The 21547-nt window shown below is 42.4% G+C and overlaps 1 protein-coding gene across 5 annotated transcripts in view; it reads right to left on the reverse strand.

The window, feature by feature from the left end:
- Positions 1 to 16808, reverse strand: part of LOC119851088 (syndecan binding protein) — a 30120-nt gene extending 13312 nt beyond the window's left edge. Inside the window, exons 1-3 of one of the 5 annotated variants that reach the window (XM_038390327.2) lie at positions 16588 to 16808; positions 5845 to 5911; positions 3413 to 3491 (exon numbers count right to left, since the gene is read on the reverse strand). In XM_038390327.2, the coding sequence (XP_038246255.1) occupies positions 3413 to 3491; positions 5845 to 5895 (130 nt within the window). In that variant the 5' untranslated portion in view covers positions 5896 to 5911; positions 16588 to 16808. Of the gene's footprint in view, positions 1 to 3412; positions 3492 to 5844; positions 5912 to 16034; positions 16302 to 16587 lie in introns of those variants that run through there. The other 4 variants (XM_038390322.2, XM_043507826.1, XM_043507824.1 and 1 more) reach the window with 4 other exon arrangements.
- Positions 16809 to 21547: the final 4739 nt, after the last annotated feature.

Consider the following 21547-nt stretch of genomic DNA (forward strand, 5'->3'; position numbering starts at 1 on the left):
GCGAGGAGGTCTTTACACCAATTTATCTCTGTGGAACATTGTGAGAGAAGGGTCAGCCTTACGAGACTGGAGTTTGGTCATCCTTCCGGCTGACGTAATGCTGACTAAAAAGGCTATCTTGAGGGTAAGGTAGTGCAGAGTGCACTCTAAGAGGCTTAAAGGGGGACTTGTAAGGACAATGTAGAATCTTAATATTGGAGACAGTTCTCCAACTGCTGGGTAAGTATGGAGTAACTCCTTTAGAAATCTAGATACTGTGGGCTGAGTGAAAAATGAACATGATGGTACTTGGGGGGGGAGGGGGAGGAGAAGGAGGACATGAGAACACGGCAAGGTGGCTTTTGATAGAACTGAACAAGAAGTCCAGTGCTTTACGTACCAAATATAGTATAGGGTTTGTTTGTTGGTTTGTTTGGCATTTTCCCCCTTTTGTCTGGAGATGGCAGTGTGCACATACAATGCATCTGTGATCAATGTCTTCATAGGAGGAGCAGAGAAGGGAATCTCTCTGAATATTTTTGGGGTCTAACGACCCATTTGGTGCCATTTCTTATGAAGAGAAAATTTGCCTTTGGTAATATATGCTTTTGCTGGTTTGGAGTTCACTACAGCTCTTATAAACTATCATTTATGATGGATTGAGAGACAATTTTTCATAAGTTATCACGCGGCCCAGCTAGCTGAACAAGACAACCTAGTTCAAGGCTGTATTGTCTCCTTAGATCAGCCAATCATCTAGTTATGGGTAGATGTGAATGCCCTGTTTTCTTGGATGTGCCACCACTACAGCGAGGCATTTTATAAAGCATCAGTGCTATAGAGAGACTGAATAGCAAAACCTTGGATGGGCCCTACTGTGAACCTACTGTGCACCAGAATGTGTCTTCTAGGATGACAGCCAACCAACCAGTTTTGAGCATGAAGGGACAGGATGATGGAGGCAAGATACCATTTCTTCCTTTAGATAATTTTCATTAAAGGTCCCCGAAGGACAAGAAAGGGGATGGGTAGGGGTTAACAACTTCAGGAGGTAACAGAAATGGGTATTGGAAGTGATGTCCCAAGTTGAATGGGAGAACGAAAGCCAGTATCTAAAAGACAGAGTTTGGAGATGGCTTTTGAGTGACTTTAGTGTGGTTCTCTACCTTCACATCAAACCTGCTGTACTGGAAGCAGCTGTAGACTGCTCAACAAACAAGGAAGATTCTCTCGGACAAGAGAATCTCAGCTTCTCCCTCGTTGGGTACTCAGAAGACCATTGTTGAGAGAAGGCAAGATGTCTTCCTCAATTGACATCCTAGTATCTGAAGGTCTTACAATTTGGGGTTGAGGTGTAGATGCCCCCAAAAAACTGTGTGGGTCTGAAATCCTATAGGGAGTGTAGTGATTCATCCAGGTACAAGTTAAATAAATCTGTGAGGATGTGTCATTTGAAAGCAATCGCATTTCGCTGAACACCAGAGGCTTGCAGTAATGAAGCAATGGGCAGTTGCCACAGATCAAGCTGTGTCTTATTTATCTATTGCTGACCGTAAATGTTTTAGCCACAAGTCCTCTTTAACTATGCCTTTCAATTCCCCACTCAAATCTCAGAGGAGTTTGGCTAGATGGAGAATACCTGACCCCATGTGAGATATTTTGCATTTAAGCCCTGATGATTAGCAACTCATAGTTCCAGTGATCCTGAAAAATAGGCTTTTCTCCAAAATAAATCTCATTTCTTTTTGTCTTTTAGAATGTTCTTAAATTGCTTGGTCTTTTTATGAACCACATTAATCATCAACAAACCCAATGTTGGACAGATACAGAACTGTTCAAACTCCTTTTGGAGTAACCGATGTTTCTTTTCGGCTGTCTTAGCCAGAAGAGGCAGCGTGGCTGGAGCCTGTCACAGAGTCTTTGCTGGATCTAATACGCCCTCATTAATTGCGAACCTAGCAAAAACAGAAGAATGTAGAATACCAAAGAGCTTGTGAGATTTTTCTTCTATCACAGATGTTCCATCTTGAGAGTCTCAGCAATGAGGAAGAGGAGCTCCAGCCGTGCTCTAAAGTCATCGAAGGCTGATACATGATTTGAAGGGAAAGCCTCATTAGGAGAAGCTGAAGATGAGGTGTTTTGCTCAAGGGGTACTAACGCCCACTCCTCCGCCAGCTGCTGCTGTTCTTCCCTGTCTGCAGATAAAGGTCAAGACCCTCTATACTTCCTTCTATATCATTTAAGAAGGAAGGATCAGCCCTTGGATGCAGGTCCCTGGTATGCCTATAGGGCTAAGGCAGAGCATTACATTGGTAAGGCTTCTTCTGATAGGATTGACCAGGCCATTGCCCTGCCAGACAGGAAGACACTGGGGCTCTAAAATGGAGTTCCTGGTCTATAGAGAAACCTTTACCTGATCTTTACCAGAAAAAGGTTCCCTGCTGGATAGTGGAGAAGTGATACATGCTGAAGATGAAGAACAAACATCTTCCTAGAGGCAGGACCAATCTTCGAGACAACCTCAGTACTGGGAGATCAGAAATAACGCAGTACTGACTGTAAACAGGGGTGCTAAGGGTGGTGCTGGGACATAATTATCTCCTTCAACATTGAATCAGCTGGTACATTTAAGGTCTCCATTGACAGGGCCGAAGTTCATGCTGATGTTTACCAGTATTTTCAGGTATGGGTACCAAATGTGACTTCAGTTCAATGGCCACTGCTAGTCAAAGATTTTTGACCTGAGGAGCATGTGGTTCATGCAAAATTCGATGGGACCCATGTGGTCACATACTCTAAAAAGAAACATGTTTTTATCATGAAAAGTGGCAAGTCAGTTTGCATCAGTCTTTAACACCTTTCCAAACACACGGATCTTAAAACATCAGCAGGAACTTCATGTAGAAACTTCATACTGTCACACGATTCCACTTTCCTAGCTTCTCCCGAGTATTAGAGATAGGATCCCTGTCCCAAAAATCCCCCCTCATTTTATGACTGTGTATGCAGGGACGAAAAATATGCAAAGATAATGCTGACAGTCCTCAAACTTGCAAATCTCCCATGGATTTCAAGGGGGATAATGGCACAAAGCACGCATCCCACTAACTCCCCAGCTTCAGAACCGTAATCACGTGGAAGAGGTATCCACAGTGAGAGGAAAGGATGAAAATATATGTATTAACCACACAACTCCCTCTAATTACTTCATTTTAAAAAAAATTCTGTAGCCTACCACCTAAATATTTGCATTTCCAGAGGACACAGTTTGACCCTTAGTTAACAAAGAAAGAATTATTTTGTTCTCCTATACAGTACAGTTTGACTGTACTTCAAGCTCCCCTCCAAAAGAGTGTTTATTTACAAAATTTCAGGATTTTACCATTTTTTTTTCCCAAAAAACTTCAACTTTTTGTACAGTACATACACTTACTTCCATCTTGAGGGATGGGAGTGGAGGCTTCAGACAAAATTGTTGGATTGGCAGGGTTTGAAGAAAAGGCAGTCTGGGCCTAACAGGAAAAAGGAATTCACATGCATCATTCTGTACAAGAGAGACTATTAGATAGTTATTATGTAGTTGCAAGGTCAAATGTTCAGGTTTTTAGAAAGTACAGTTCGTTATATTAAAAGACAAAACTTCAGAACTCATTCTTGGATCTGAACACCAATTAATATGGACCTGAACACTAATTCATATAAATGGAGTCTTTTTCAATGGTGTTAAAAATTGCTTAATTAAATTAAACATCACTTGTCAAAGGAGCTTACGGCTGTGACTTTCTACAGGGAAAAAGCAAGGGCAACAGCACAAAGAGGTAGTACCTTATAAAGAAAGAGGGTTGGTAAATTAACTGTAAATGTACTTACTAAAACAGACTCAGAATTTAAGATATTTATATTAAACTTCTCATCCAGAATACATGATGAGAAATCTACACTAAAATACATTAAGAATACACTAAGAAATTTAAGTTGTTCTGAAATGGCACTGTTTAAATGTAATATGAAATTTATAAAACTTCAGCAATTGCAAATACTCAAAATATTTTCTTTTAGTTCAGTAATTCATAAGCACCTTCAGTCTCTAGATGTGTCAAACTCATCCAATCACACCTACCTCTTCTTGTGCGACCCACAGGGATTAATTGAGAATCAAAGCTAAAATGTCAACAATCCTTTAAGATTAACAGCTCCTATTTAGAGAAGCAGTGAACCTTCTAATTAGATATGAATACAGAACTCAAATAAGTGGGTTATTACAAGAGAGGACACAATGTTTACAGCAAATGCCCCCCCAAAATACTCTATTTATAAATTAGTATTTGCTAGTCACTGGAAGAGAGTAAATGATAAGCTTATATGTAATGCTAGATATTTCCTTCCTTTTCAGTCTCCCCATCTTTTGGTAGTTTTAGAGAACACACATGTTTTCTATGCCTCTAAATGCAAGCCAGGTACTACTGACTATTTAAAAGTTACCTTTAATCAAACTAGTTGCCACAGTTCATGGTTATCTGATATTTTACAATAGAATTAAAAGAACACAGGCATCAACACAGTGTAATACATTATGATTTAACAACCTAGTTCAACACAGTGGTCAAATTAACCAACAATTTAAGAAAATAACAAAACCACCACTAATAATGCCTTCTCTGGAAAGCTGTGGATTAGAAGTCAAACACAAGTTGCACTTGACAATAAGTCTGAACAATAAATGAAAACAATTGTAATGGTTTAATATGACAAGCCATTTGGGGGTTAGTTTCCAGTTTAACTATTCCTGTTCAAATCTGTCCTTTTAATCTATACTCACTGGCTGAGACTAGAGAATTTGTGCTTCTTTCTTCAAATGAAATTATTGAAGGGAGGGAAGGTCTCAAATCTCAACTACTACAAAAAGCTTTAATATGTATCCACACTTGACTTGGTGGGACACCAATCACTAACACTGGTAATACAAAAGAAAAAACACGTTCAAACACAGATGCCTCTAAGTGTACAAGACAACCAGGTTACTGCATAGCTCAACTTCTAGCATGGATAGGCCCTTATAAAGGCTGGTTAGCAGGATTTATTAAACTTAAAACTTTACATCAGACCACATGCTGGAGCACCAAATAGTTTAATCTTTATCACTGAGAGTAGCAGTGAAACTGGAGTGCTCCAAACCTAGAACATTAAGATCAATTGACTGTCCCCAAAACACATACATATTTGTTCAACATAGCATTCCAGGATGCAGACTGTGCTTTGAGATCAAAATTTGAAGTGGGGTTGGAAATAACTTGACAGTACTTATATTCAAGGGGTTATTTCCTTATTATGCACACTGTAAGTGAGACGTGCAAAGCGTGTATATTGACCTGTCTAGCACAGCTGAATAAAATAATTAGTTTTGTTCTAGAAAGAGAGGCAGCTTTTAATCAGCATTTTGTTACTCAATGGTTTACTGTATGATTAATTTTTATTTGCTGCAGCCTTTATCATTCAAATAAAATGTACATCTTATCTTTAAATTGTCATTTTGATATAAGCAGAGAAGTTGCTATCAACTTTGAGATACCAGCAAACAAAACTATTTGGTTAAAAAAAGCATAAGTGTTCCATATGGATCACAAGATTTACACTGAAATATTTGTAAGAGCAAGCTCTCCTAATTTAAGTATTAATATCCAATCATCCAAATAGGTGGCAAAGTACAAAAAAAATAAAGTCTTTATAGTAATTTAGTAAAGTATTAAATGTAGTACCCACACATTTAACATGAGAAACTTGTTTGAGATATGAAATTCTAATTACTAATTGAACTGTTCATTTTTAACTAGACCTCATCTGAAAAAGAAGTCTATTTCAACATACCTGAATTACCTTGTCCACTTTCAGATCTTCCAGAGAAGGATAGAGAGACATTTTTGTGCAATTTCCACTAAAGAAAAATAAGAACATTATTTTAATAATCAAGTTATTTTACTCCCAAACAATATAAAATGCCAAGTAAAGTTTGGAAGTTGGCTATGTCCAGAAAAGTGAATTTCTGTTAGCATCAAACAAGAGTAAATCATGTTATAGAAGAAAGATGAAACCCTTATTTGATCTGTAGCCTAAAGTCTTGCTTAATGTTGAACAAAAAGCTTCAGGATAGATTGATGCACAGGACATTACTGCATTACTATCATCATCATCAGACTTCTATTCTACCCACCAAAGAACCTCCAAATGTTCGATTTTACTGAAAGATAGATCTGGAATGTAAACAGAACTTCTAATGGAGATAACTGTATTCCAAAAGAAATATTTTATTCTATAAAGGTGGATTTCTAGGAAGCCAAGATTCATAGAATCACAGGTTTAGATGGGGCCACAAGGGTCATCTAGTCTAACCCCCTGCTAAAATGCAGGGTTTTGTGTCTCTAAATCAGGGGTCTCAAACACGCAGCCCGCAGGATTATTTTTTGCAGCCCGCCAGCTCCCCGCAGCCCCCCCGCCCCCGCTTCAGCACGCACCAGGAGCAAGGGCAAGATCCCCGCGTGCCTGCCTTGGCCCTGTGCCACTTTGGGAAGCAGCTGGGACTTGGGGGGGGAGGGGCACAGGGGTCTGTGTGTTGCCCTGGCCATGCCTCCAGGTACCTCCCTCAAAGCTCCCATTGGCTGAAGTTCCCCATTCCCGGCCAATGGGAGCTTCCGGGGAGGTACCTGGAGGCACAGCCGGGGCAACACACAAACTCCTGTGCCGCCCCCTCCCCCAGGTTCCAGCCGCTTCCCGGAGAGGCACGGGGACAGGGCAGGCAGGCAGGCACGCAGCCTGTCCTGCCCCTAGTGCATGCCAGGCTGGAGCGAGCCCGCCCCCAGAACCCTTCCTGCAGCCGAACCTCCTGCCACACACCAATCCCTGCCCATGGTCCCCTGCCGCACCCCGTGCCCCTCCTGCACCTGGACCCCCTGCCGCACCCCTCCTGCACCCGAATCCCCTGCCCTGAGCCCCCTGCCGCACCCTGCACCTCCTGGGGGCAGGGAGGGGCGGAGTTGGGTGGGAAGAGGTGGGGCAGGTGCAGGGCCTCGGCCTCATGGAAGGGGTGCAAGTGATGCAACCCTCAGGCCAATGTACAAATCCTCATGTGGTCCTCGTGGTCATTCGAGTTTGGAGACCCCTGATCTAAATCATCCAAGACAGACAGCTTATCCAGCCTCTTTCTGAAAACCTCCAGCAAAGGAGATTCCATGACCCCGTAGGCAGTTTGTTCCATTGCCCTACTGTTCTTCCAGTTAGGCAGTTTTTCCTGAGATTTAATGTAAATCTGCTATGCTGTAGTTTGAATCCATTGCCTCTTGTCCTCCCCTCAACTGCAAGAGAGAACAATTATTCTCCATCTGTTTTATGGCAGCCTTTCCAGTATTTGAAAACTGCTATCATGTCCCCCCTTAATCTCCTCTTTTCAAAACTAAAGGTACCCAGTTCCTTCAGGCTTTGCTCATATGGCTTGCATTCCATCCCTTTGATCATCTTTGTTGCTCAGCTCTGGAATCTTTCCAGTTTCTCTATATCATGACCAAAATTGAACACAGTAGTCCAGCTCAGGTCTAACCAGCATCAAGTAAAGTGGTATTATCACCTCCCGTGACTTGAGTGCTATGCCTCTGGTAATGCAACCCAAAATTGCATTTTCTTTTATTCGCAACAGCACCACATTGTTTACTCATGTTGAGGTTGTGATCCACCACAGCTCCCAGATCCTTCTCAGCAGTGCTGCTGTCGCCAAGTCAGTTATTTCTCATTCTCTATTTGTGCATTTGGTTTTTCTTCCCTAAGTGTAGCACCTTAAATGTGTCTTTATTCCATGTCTTTATTTCATTTTGTCTATAGCCCAGTTCTTCAATTTAAGACCCCTTTGAATTTTAGCTCTATCCTCCAAAGTGTATGCAACCCTCCACCTCCTCCCAGCTTTGTATTATCTGCAAATTTAATCAGTAGGTTTTCTATTCCTACATCCAGGTCATTAATAAAGACGTTAAGTAACACTGGACAGAGAACAGATCCCTGTGAACCCCACCTGAAGGCTCCTTCCAATTTGACATTCTATTAATAGTCACTTTTTGCAGTTATTTAACCGATTATGTATCCACTTAATGGTAGTTCTACTGAGCCCACATTTCTCCAACTTACTTATGAAAATGTCACATGGGACTGTGTCAAAAGCCTTGCTAAAGTCCAGGTGTATTATGTCCACTGCAGTCCCTCTATCCACCAAACCAATTACTTTGTCAAAAAAGGAAATCAAGCTGATTTGGTATGACTTGCTTTTAGTAATTCCATACTGGCTGCTTGTGATCATCCCTCCACCCTCCAAGTATTTGCAAATTTAATGTTTACTACCCTTGTATAGCTTCACAGGTATCAAAGTCAGGCTGACTGGTCTATAGATCCATGGCTCCTTCTTTTTCCCCTTTTTAAAAGGGGAATACTACACTGTCCTGGAGAAGGGCTTTCTCCTGTCATCCATGAGTTTTCAGGGGCTCCAAGATTTCTTCAGCTAATTTCTTCAGCACCCTGGGGTGAACAGTATCAGGCCCTGCTGAATTGAATTAATTCAAATTAGTCAGATCTCTGACATGTTCTTTACTTAGCTTGATCTGCACTGCTTCCCTTTTATTGTCCCTGATAACTTCGTCAGTAATCCTGTCACGTTATTTTATATGAAGACTGAAGCAAAGTAGACATTCAGCAGCTCTACCTTCTTATCTTCTATAGTCAGCTCACCTTCTCCACTGAGTAGCAAACCTACACCATCCCTGATCTTTCTTTTTTGCCTGACATTTTTCAAAACCCTTCTTAGTCTTGGCTTTCCCGATTTTATCCCTATACGTTCAAGCTATTCACATGTATATTTCCATAGTTACATGCTCCTCTGTCCATTTCCTGTTTGTATCCCTTTTGGTTTTTAGATAGCTAAAAAGCTCCTTGTGCTGCCACACTGGTGTCCTGTGGCTCTTATCTTTCCTCTGCATTGCAACAGCTTGATGTTGAGCCTCTAGAATTACATCTTTTAGGAACTGCCAGCCCCCGCCTCCTTTGATGCTTTTTCTTCTTAATTGGTCTCTCCCTGGAACCTATTTCTCCGAGTTGGTTGAAGTCTGCCTTTTTGAAATCCAGTGTCCTTGTTTTGCTGTTCTCATGTCCTCGTTTCTTTAGGACCTTGAATTCTATCAGAGCATGATCACTTCCTCCCAATTTCCTGACAACCTTCACATTCACAACCAATTTATCCCTGTTGATCAAAACCAGAACCAAAATGGATGACCCCTCATTGTTTCATCAACTTTTTGAATCAGAAAGCTGTTCCCTATATATGGTAAGAACTTGCAGGACATATTATATTTTGCTGAATTAGTTTTCCAACATCAGGGAAATTAAAATCCCTCATTAATAGAAGCTTGTGTGTGTTAGCTAGTCTTGTCACCAGCTTGAAAAAATGCTGAATTAGAAGTTATGTCCTTCTAATTAAGTTGAACAAAAAAGTGTTCCAAAGGTAAACATGAAATTCCAGAAGTGCCACCTTAAGTACAGTCCTATGAAATTTGTTAACAAGAACAGGGACCGAACTGCAGAATCAAAACACCACCACCAAATCCAGGCTCTCCCTGGCACTAGGACAGTGGCTCTCAAAACTTTTACTGGTGACCCCTTTCACATAGCAAGCCTCTGAGTGCAAACCCCCCTTATAAATTAAAAACACTTTTTAATATATTTAACGCCATTATAAATTCTGGAGCAAAGCAGAGTTTGGGGTGGAAGTTGACAGTTTGCAAAATCCCCCCCTTCCCCCCGGTAATAACTTCATGACACCCTAGGGGTCCCAACCCCCAGTTTGAGAACCCCTGCACTAGGACCACAGCACAGGCAGGGCTGCACAGCTGAACTATGTGCAGCCACTGGGAGGTAACAGAACAGTGGGCACAGGGCAGGGGAACGTAGGGGCTATGGGAGAAGCAGCAGCATCTGGGATTTACAGGCAACTTCTGAGAACTCACTTCTTTGCTGAGTCAGTTTCACGTCAGGAATTGCAACTCCCAGGCAGAAAGAAAAAGGAGTACTTGTGGCACCTTAGAGACTAACAAATTTATTTGAGCATAAGCTTTCATGAGCTACAGCTCACTTCATCGGATGCATTAGCTGTAGCTCACGGAAGCTTATGCTCAAATAAATTTGTTAGTCTCTAAGGTGCCACAAGTACTCCTTTTCTTTTTGCAAATACAGACTAACACGGCTGCTACTCAAACTCCCAGGCAGACTACAGCCATGCAAAAAACATTGATCAGTATAATAAACTACCATTTCTCAACCATCCCTCACCAGAACCGTGTGAACAATGGCTGGCATTTCTGTATAGCACTCATCTTGAGACCACCTCAGATCCACGGGATCTTTGCGCTTATTTGAAGATTATGAAGGGACAAGTACCTAAAGTAACAGAGGTTGCCCTACCTTACATCTTCTTCCTTGTCAGCTCTGTAGACACAGAGACGCTTTAGTAAATATAAAAATCTACTTATAGCCAAGAGGGAATCACTTTCTGAGGAAAACACTAAAAGGCTAACTATAATGTATCACAATGGAAATGTCCGTCAGAGATGGCAAAAAACAACATTTGAGTTTATGAATTTGTATGTTACTCAGCAATAAGCTGTTGATTTGATAGTTTGAAATTTAAGCATTCCTTCAAAATATAGGAAGTACTGAGTTTAATTTAAAATGGCAACAATGAATGCTGCAAGATCGGATTATTTTATGTTTGGCGCTTTTTTATTTTTTAATTATTCAAATATTAATTCAGTTAAATTGACACTACGAGGCTCTTCTGTGGACTTCTTGTGTTACTGTTCACCAGTGTCAGTGGGGTCATATTACTGAGTGCTACTTTAAAAAGTGATTTAAAATGTGTAACTTTTACCATATATTGCATATCTGCAGTATTTGTTTAAACTGTATGCTTTTTTCCTAAAATTGTTTTTTCCCATTGCAATCCAATTCTGAACATTTTTATGCATTTACAGTAGAACAACTTAACTGTTGTTAATGCAAACAATTCTAATTAAAAATCAAAGATGGAATTATTTTTAAATGAAAAAAAAAAAATCAGAAAATAAAACCAAAAACCCCACAATAAAAAAAATGGATTTCATAGGGCCCTACTTAAGTATCTGCATACCTTCTGATCTCCTATGAAGTTTATAAGATCAACTAGCTCAACAAACAATTGGATTCTACTGTCCATTAAAGCCACTTTGGTGCCATATTAGTAATAGTGAGTGACCTTAAAACAACCAGAATTAGCCAGTGGAGAATTCCCCTTATGTAAGTGAACTTCACCATAAGTGAAAAACTGACGGAAGTGGCTAGATCAGGGTTACTCAACCTTTTTCTTTTCTAAGCCCCCACCCCCAGCATGCTATAAAACCTCCCACCTATGTCACAACTGATTTTCTGCATAAAAAAGCCAGGGTCGGCATTAGAGGGTAACAAATACCGCAACTGCTTGAGGCCCCATGTCACATGGAGCCCCATGAAGCTAAGCTGCTCAGGCTTCAGCCCCAGGTGGGGAGTCCCAGGGCCTCAGACTTCAGCCCCATGCAGTGGGGCTTCACCTTTCTGCCCTGGGCCCCAGTGAGTCTAATGCTGGCCCTGTTTGACAGACCCCTTGAAACCTGCTTGTGGCCCCCCTTCACCCACAGGCTAAGGATAGGAAAAAGGCAGGTCACTGACTTTCCAGAGCCTCATTTCACCCCATGTGATCTTCCAGTGGATCTTATGGAAGTTAGAGTAGACCCCTTGCTGCTCTAACATCTGCCAGACTAGGTGGCTGAGAATCAGGTTAGACACATTATTGAATATTCTCTGCACATGAACTCCCACTGAAGTCAAAAGGAACTCCATACAAAGTTTGGAAACACTGGATCCTAAAGTTATTTGTGCTTTCCTTTCTTAATAAAAAGTATATGAACTGTCAAGAGAGAGGATTTTGCCATGTAATCTGGCATACATGGTTCAAACTTTCTGTTCTCATTTATGCAAGTATCAAGTGCCAGTTTCAAACTTAAAAGATATGGATTAATGACCTGATAATTTAAATCCTGTTGATTCACTTTGTCAAATATCGGGGGAAGCCGTGTCAGTCTGTATCCACAAAAACAACAAGGAGTCCGGTGGCACCTTAAAGACTAACAGATTGCATCTGAAGAATTGAGATTTTTACCCACGACAGCTTATGCTCAAATAAATCTGTTAGTCTTTAAGGTGTCACCAGACTCCTTGTTGTTTTTGATTCACTTTGCTATGTAAAGAAGTTAACTTCCTTGTCTGCTTTTAAACAGATTACTTATATACATCTTAACACTAGCCAAAGTGCATAGCCTAATTTTGCAGCACTACAATAGACATGCCTATGCCAGTGTCAGTCCAATCAACAACAGATTTTTGAGATTCAGTTAGCTACCTGACAGACAGCTCCTACAATGTCAATTTGGACTATAATCAAGCTTTAGAAAAAAACGCTCAAAATTCTATATCCCTGTACACTACACAGCACAATACGTACAGTATACCTATTTCTAAGGTAGCATTTAGATACACTACTGATACATGTGTCTGTAACAGTTTATGGTTTAAATTAGGCTCAATCCCAATTCCTTGTTGGTTTATTTCCCAAATCTCTAGCTCAGAGGACCCAAAACTGTGGGGCAAGCCCCCATAGAAGGGCACGGAGGAACATTTGGGGTGGTGCAGCAGGGCCCAGGCCACTGGAGGGTAGGGAGGAACCACCACCCAGTCCTGCTCCGGCCCCGCCCACAGATGCTCCCCAGCTCCCAGCCCTGCCTCAGCTTTGGCCACTGACCATGGCCCAGATGTACTCGGCCCCACCCCAGCCTCTGGCAATGGCTCCTCAACAGTCCCCAGTCCCATCCCAGCTTCAGCCCCCTCACGCTGCACACTTTGTCCCCACTCCCCTTGAGCCACATCCCCTGTCCCGGCCATTGGTGGTGGTGGGGGGGGGGGTGGAAGAGCACAACACTGAAAAGATTGGGGACCACTGCTTTAGCTGTTCCAATTGAATTAGGGGGGAGGGATAACTCAGTGGTTTGAGCATAGGCCTGCTAAACCCAGGGTTGTGAATTCAATCCTTGAGGGGGCCATTTAGGGATCTGGGGCAAAAATTGGGGAATGGTCCTGCTTTGAGCAGGGGGTTGGACTAGATGACCTCCTGAGGTCCCTTCCAACCCTGATATTCTATGAAAAGGATGCAACTTCAGCATTAAGGCCTTAAATACACTGAGCCAAAAGAGTACATTTAACCAGTTTAGAACTCCCTTTAAAACCAGCGTTAAGACTTAATTGGTTCAGGTTCTTTTCCCCTCACAGCCAGAGTGGATGAGCTCAAACAAAATCCTGCAAAATCCTTACTCATGCAAGCAGTCCTTCAGACTTCTGCTTGCACCAAGTAAGCCGATAGCGGAGATTCTTTCTCTCTCTTTCTTATAATTTTTCTTAGCAATGTCACCTGATTACAAATAGGAGAGGTGGTGGTCCCTGCAATCACAAAAGAGATGGGGAAATGGCTGGAGCGGCATGTTGCTAGAATGAGGTTCACATTATGGAAGGGTTTGAGAATCTCTTATTTATAATGTAAATTTGCAATGATGAGTCAAACATAAAAACCTTAACTGCAACCACAACAGCAGAGATCAGTATTCACTGAACGTCTCGGTCCAAACTTCTAAATAAAATTCTACTAAGAAATAGCATCTTTAATAATATTGAGTATTCTAATGGACTGAAAATTCCAATTTAAAGAAAAAATCATGTATTCAGCTGAAATATGTCATTAAATGGTCAGATTTTACAAATATTAAAAGCCACCAAGATGAAAAACCTTGAAAAAACTCCCCATTGCAATTAGCTATTGTAGTACATTGTGTAACAGCAGACAACTTCTACCACAGACTTAGTAGCTTGTAGCTAGTTTGTTGGTTAACACATTATGACAAAAGTATGGACAGAAATCACTACCCTATTATTACAGCTATTTAAAGTTATGAGAAACACTGAACAGGAAAAGGATTCTGTCTCCCCACACAATCACTTAGCTTGATTTTTGTACAGAGATGACTCAGTCCATTTTTGTTTATAAAATCTTGCATGCTGGTATGTGCTGCAATACCTAAAAAAGGGGGAATAGAAAAGTGACTTGGGAGGGGGGAGGGGGAATGAACAAGCAGACTTTAAAAAAGCTTTTCATTAAAACAGATTGCTCCCCTTTTCCCCAAAATGCTGGCCTGTAGATGGATCTTGTTGATTCTCTAATATCTGTCTTCCAGACTCCATTGAAAGCAACAGACTGAGGACAACCAGCTGTACATCCCCTAGTTCACAGACTCCACCAATGTCATCTCTATCCCTAGAGATCAGCAACTGGTTCAAATTCAACCCAGCAAGACCAAAGTAATACTAGCTGGAAGAGAGAAACACTTTGAAGAACCACCCAAGCAACTGTTCTCCCATTCCATCAAGGACATCTCTAACCTATTCACTTGAAAGGTTTGAAGCCTCACGGTCTTGTCTTAATTGCCACTTTGTCTGGAGTCCAAGGTAGCATCAATGATGAAAATGTCTTCTTATACCTCCAATTTACTGCTAAATAACTCCTTTCTCAGGCAAGGAAGATATCTTGCCAAAGTGAACCACACATTCTGGATTGCTACAACTAGTAGCATCTGCATCTGAAGGTGAAGTTTCAGCTTGTGCAGAATGCAGCAACTCAATTCTACAGTGTCACTGCAAGGCCTTAGTTCTCATCATTAAGGACATTCATGAGTCAGGACCCAGTTATATCAGCAATCATCTTCATCCACAACCCACTAAGTAGACTGTCCTCCTCTCAAAAATTTAGTTTACAAATCCAGGAGAAAATGAGAAACAGAGTAAAGTCATTTTCAGAAGAGGAGTTACGGAGTTTTCAGAGGAAAACAGTCTAATCCAGAATAGTACCATCTTCAGAGTAATTTCGGGACCTACACACAAAAGCAATCCTTTAAGAAAACAAACTTTCCAACCAACTATAGTCCAAACCCATCCTCCTCTATCAAGGAACAAGAAGATTAACAAACCTAGTCACGTTTCACAGTAGCAGCCGTGTTAGTCTGTATCCGCAAAAAGAAAAAGGAGTACTTGAGGCACCTTATAGACTAACTAGTTTATCTGAGCATAAGCTTTCGTGAGCTACAGCTCACTTCATCGGATGATGAAGTGAGCTGTAGCTCACGAAAGCTTATGCTCAGATAAACCTAGCCATGCAATCCTCATCATGAAGCTCCAAGTAGGTTACCCGAGAAGAACTTAGGCATAAAAGAAAGGGAGGGGGGTATTGGGGAAAACAGGGCTGATAACTAACCACAGACTAAAGATCTCTGCCTCTAAGAACGTAGGCATAGATAAATATTTACTATAGATCCTGGGTAAAAGAAACGTGTGGTCTCAGTAAAAAGTGAAAAGCAAAATCAGTCAGCCAGTAATACAAATGAAAAAACAGTTTATATAGGCAATCCTAAATCACCATTGTTGCAAGGAAGTGAGTTGAGCCTTATTACAAACAGACAGGTATTTATTCATCATCATCTATAGTGTTCAAATTATCTATAAATTAAAACTCTAATCCCAAATAGTTTTACCCAACCACTGCTAAAGTAAGAAGCTGATACAGAGCAGTATCTCAATGTTAGCCATGCTTCCAAGGCGATAGTTAAGGACTGTGTAAATTGTCGACATCCCAGCCATAAAATCTGTTTCTACATGGAGAAGTCAAAGCGAGTTAGTTTTGTAAAAACTAAGAGCACTAACCAAGTTATGGCACAGACGCCTGAATTAGCCACTGGATGGTTTGTGAAGTGCTACAGCGCCAGCTACGGAACTACCTGTCTTGTGAGCGCACCGGATCTATCCCAGTAACACCGACCCTTTCAAGGGGAGGTAAAAGATTGCCAAAGATACAAAAGAAAAGCCACCTTCTCCAGTAAACCGAGCCGAGCAGACGAAGCACTAGTTACTCTCGCTGGGTAATCACCAGAGAGCCCATGGGAGCAGGGGTCAGCGGGGCTCGGCTCAGCCCAGACCCCCAAAGCCAGAACTGCCTTATTTCGGGGGGAGTGTGGGAGACTTGCAGGATTTCCCATTGCGCGGTCTCCACGCTACCCAGGTCGGCGGTTTGCCTCCTTCAAGGGGCAGGATCAGGAGTTCCAGTAAATGACACGCCCTGCTCCCCCCGCTAAAAAGCCTCGTCTCTCCCCCCCCCCCCGCCGCCACCAGCGCGCGTGTGTGTGGAGGGGCCCTCAGGGCTTTACTCCCCGCCCGCGGAGGAGGGGTGGGGGAGCGCGGGGCCCAGCCCCACGCCTGGCTCAGCGCCTGCCCGAAGGTAAGGGCCGGGCCGGGCCCGCTCTGTACCCGGGCCCCCAGCCACTGCGGAGGGTGAGCGAGCCGGGAGAACGGGGGGCAGGGGTGCTACCTCCCCAGACCCCGCTCCCGCAGGGGAAGAGCCGGGCTGCCCAGCCCGACGCTCACCGCTATTCCCAGACCGGCGGCGGCGGCGGCGACGCCTCTCTGCTAAGGGAGCGGCGACCGAGGCTGCGGAACAACGGCTTACTGCGCGGCTGTGCGCATGCGCCGCCCTCGGGGCTTCGTGACACGGTGGAAGGAGGGGGCGGGGAGTCTTTTGCCCGCTGGGGGAAGCGCTTGTTCCCTCCTACCCCGCCCGTCGTGCCGGGGCAGGCACCCGCCCTCCTTGCGCGCCTGCAAAGGGCCTGGGCGGCGATCTGCGGGGGGAGGGGCGGCCGGGGACGCCCGAACCCCATTGGCTGCAGCCTGGTCCGCGGGGCTGTGCCCGCCTAGCGCGGTGTTACACCCCCCCCCCTCCGCCCCCCGCCCAGCAACGCAGTCCTCGTGCCCCACCCCAGCGCCCCCCCAGTTCCCTCACACGGCTCCCTCCCCCCGCCACCCGTGACCGGAGCTGCTGGCTCAGCGGCATGATGGTTCCCCACTTCCTTCGGTAACCCCGGCGCGTGAGGAGCCGCGCGGCGCTGGCGGTCACCTCAGTGCGTCTCTTCACACGCGGCTGGGGGCTGCCCCCGGTCCCCTTCCAGCGGCTCTGAGCCGCGCGGCGCCCGGAGCCCCTGGCCCATCGGTGCTGGGGCTAGGGCTGCTGGGCAGCCCCCGGGGGGTTGAAGTGGTTCCCCTCCTTTACAGTTTTGTTCTCTGGCGTTCAGCCCCCCTGCTGTAAAAATTGTTCCAGCCCCCGTGCCTTGGAGGTGACTGGGTTGACCATAGAGACTAACGAATTTATTTGGCATAAGCTTTCGTGGGCTGAAACCCACTTCATCAGATGCATGGAGTGAAAAATGCATAAATAAATAAATCCATAAACATATTTTTTAGAGCCTAACACAAATAAATGTGTTCGGCTCTGAAGTGCCACAAGGGCTCCTGGTTGTTTTTCCTGATACAGACTAACACGACTACGGCTCTGAAACTTGATATTACATAGTGTCAGGGCCCTGAATTACCCCCTTCTACTTTCATAGCCTTGAGGTATGGTTTTGGCATGGGGCTGACAAGAAACTAAAGCATGTGACAGTTGTGCATACTGTGAAGTTTTTTGGGTTTTTTTTAAAAAGCCACAAGTCTGGGGTAATCGCAAGTGAGGAGCCACAAGTGAAAACTGCAGCTTTTCCCAAAGTATATGAAAGCTTCATTGCACCCACCATACCCATATTTATTTATATTATGTGTGTTCGCTCTCTAGAATAAAGGTGGGGGGGTTCAGTCTTTCATCATATATTTGCCTTCTTTACTCATGTTTTTATCTTCTCAAGTCAGCGGCTGGGTGACCATCTGATTCAGTGTTTCTATTTCCATTTCTTTCTTTTTTTTTGGAATCTGTTAAATGGTTTAGGTACTGTTCTTGGTTGTGTTTGTGGTTTCATTTCCTTATAGGAGGGACTTCAGTTGCTCTTTTTGTTGCTGTCTTGTAGACAGTTTCATTTGTGGCTAGATATGGCACTTGGCTTCACCTTGTCATTGAAAGAAAGCATTTGTGGATTTAAATTGATTATTATTCTCAGAAACGTTCATATTGTCACTTGGAAGACTAATTTAGATTGCAAGGTCTTTAAGGGAGGGACCATCTTTTTGTTCTGTGTTTGTACACCGTCTAACACAATTAAGGTGACCAGATGTCCCAATTTTACAGGGACAGTCCCGATTTTGGGGTCTTTTTCTTATATAGGCTCCTATTACCTCCCAATCCTTGTCCCTATTTTTCACACTTGCTGTCTGGTCACCCTAAACACAATGGGGTCCTGGTCCATGACAGTAATACAAATAAATAATAATAAGAAAGATAATGACTCTTTTACTGCTTTTCTAGCTTTGAGTGTGACCACAATTAGTTGTTTAAAAGACGTGGACTGAAAGATCCAGAAACATTAAAGTTTACCAGGTTCAGCATACCAAGGGAGTAAGCTGCAGATGACTTAGGCCTCCACCTTATAATGAGCTCAGTGCTGGCAAACCCTTGCACCCACACCAAGTTCATTGTAGGATTGGGGCTTTAGCATTGTCCACAAACTTAAATGAAAGGCATTATATCGTTGTTTGAAATTTGTATTATTATGTATTGATTATTTTTGAGTACACAATTATGTGCTTCATAAAACCAAGTTAAGACACATTTCTGAGCCTACTTCCATTAGGCTCCATTAGTCAATGGGAGTTTTGCCACTTTCACAGAAGCAAGAATTGGGTCCACAATTCCTGCCATAAAAAACCCCAAAAACCTTATGTTTTAAGGCCCCAATCCTGTAATCTGATCTGAACAGGATGGGTCTCTCTGCAACCCCTCTCATTTCAGCAGGACTCTAAATTAGCATAAGGGTCCATCTCTGCCAGTTAGATTGCAGAACTGAGGTCTAAATTCAAGTATGACACAACAACAGAGGGTAATAAACAAGAAAGAGGGAGACAAGGAGAGATAGGGTGTGAGCTGCAATAACATCACTTGATTATTCAAGACAATCACAGATCTTGTTTCTGTAAAATTTGTTTTATGTTGTTAGTGTTTTAAAGAGGATCCACAAGGGGCAAAAATGAGCTTGTGCCCTTTTTTGCTGTTTTATGATATAAAAAAATGCCTGAAAAATGTTTTAAAAAAATTGTTGGATTTTCCTCCATTTTACAATACATACATTTTACATTAGAAATTCATGTTGTGTTTGCCTTAGAAGACTATGATGACTGGAAGAATAGTTAAATGACATATCAACAGCTGGGAGTGAAAGTTGAGCAATTGACAGAAAGGAATTTTTAGTCAGACTGTTCAAAGCTCTTTGTTTTTGTTACACCTATTTAACATCAGTATTAATTAGTCTAATTAATACTTTAGATAAAATATGTCTTTGTTAAAGATTCATGAACCCTCGCTCTGCCCTTTCAGTAAGGTATGAGGTCTCATAAGCATGCCCCAAAAGATCCAGAAGATTCTCCAGCAAAGTCAGGGATGACAGAACTTATCATTCTTAGTACTTCAAAAGTAATAAATAAACTTTTGAAGGAAAAAACAAAACAGGCCTTATTTATACATCATAAAGAGAACAGAATCCCAATTTAAAAATAATCCTTTACAGGTGACCTTTAACTATTTTCTTGTACGTTACATGGATCAGTTTAACAACATATAATACCGGAAAAGCTAGGTTATTTTAATCAACAGAGTTTTCTGAATGAGAAAATGTATCCATAATACATGTTTGATGTCTATAAAATAATCTAAAATACCTCTCTCTTCTATAAACCAGGATGTTGTAATTTTGAGGCATGATATCAGATGATTTGACAGGACTAGCAATGGATACTGTATTGATAGTACTATTCTATATTTTCATCATTGACTTGGATAACGGACTGGAGAGTATGCTTATAAAATATGCAGATGACACCAAACTGGGTGAGGTTGCAGGCACTTTGGAGGACAGGATTAGAATTCAAAATGACCTTCACAAATTTGAAAATTTGTCTGAAATCAACAAAATAAAATTCAGTAAGGATAAATGAAAGTACTTCACTTAGGAAGGAAAAAAAATCAAATGCACAACTACAAAATGGGGAATAACTGGCTAGGTGGTAGTACTGCTGAAAAGGATCTGGTGGTTATATTGGATCACAAATTGAATGAGAGTCAACAATGTGATGCATTTGCAGTTCCGTGGTGTATTAACAAAAGTGTCATATGTAAGATGTGAGGTATGATATGTGACATGTGAGCTATGAGGTAAGATATGTCATATGTAAGATATTGTCCCGCTCTACTTGGCACTGGTGAGGCCTCAACTGGAGTACTCTGACCAGTTCTGGGTGCTACACTTAGGAAAGACATGGACAAACTGGAGAGAGTCTAGAGGAGAGCAACAAAAGTGATGAAAGGTTTAGAAAACCTGGCATCTGAGGAAATGTTAAAAAAACAACAACTGGGCATGAAAAGACGACGGGGGGGGGGGGCTGATAACTGTCTTCAAATATGTTAAGGGCTGTTAAAAAGAGGATGGTGATCAATTGTTCCTCTCATCCCTGGAAGGTAGAACAAGAGGTAATGGGCTTAACCTGCAGCAAGGGAGATTTAGGTTAGATAGTAGGATTTTTTTTTTCTAATTATAAGGGTAGTTAAGATGTGGAATAGGCTTCCAAGGGAAGTTGTGGAATCCCTCTCACTGGAGGTTAAGAGCAGGTTAAATAAACACCTGTTAGAGATGGTCTCAGTCAGTGGTGGGCAACCTGCGGCCTGCAAGACAATGTATTTACATTAACTGTCCTCAGGCATGGCCGCCCGCAGCTTCCAGTGGCTGCAGTTCACCATTCCTGGCCAATGGGAGCTGTGGGCCGCAGATTGTCCACCAGTGGTCTAGGTTTATTTGGTCCTTCCTCAGCACAGGCAGCTAGACTTGATGACCTCTCAGGGTCCTTTCCAGCCCTATATTTCTCTGATTACTGGAAAAGGAGTGGGGTGTTTCTTCAGTATAATACAGAAATCATTTTTAACTCTTGTGGTTTGCAAGATATCAAAGCTTAAATCTCTCACTGATCCAGGAAAGGATATCAACCTGGACTTCAGACCAATGTAATTTGCAATTCTACTCTGACTTGATGGACATGGGTGAGAAGCAGATTTTATACACACATTTTTAAAAATCCAGGTCTGTTAATTTAGATACATTTTTTAAAAAAACAGATCTGTAAACTAGCTTCTGATCAACGTGGAACCTCAGAAGCAGTTCAAGTAGAGATCGATTAGTGAGCAAAGTATAGCTAAGGAGGCAAATGTGCAAATAAAAGAATTGTATTCAGTGGTTTCATAGTTTATTCCGTGATTGTAGAAATACGGGTATTTATTCCAATATTATCATAACAACATAGGTTGTTGTTGGTCCTTGAAGATGATCATGACATCACTGGTTGGTTTGTTTCTGTGAATACA

Source organism: Dermochelys coriacea, chromosome 2 (assembly GCF_009764565.3).
Source record: "Dermochelys coriacea isolate rDerCor1 chromosome 2, rDerCor1.pri.v4, whole genome shotgun sequence".
NCBI lineage: Eukaryota > Metazoa > Chordata > Testudines > Dermochelyidae > Dermochelys > Dermochelys coriacea.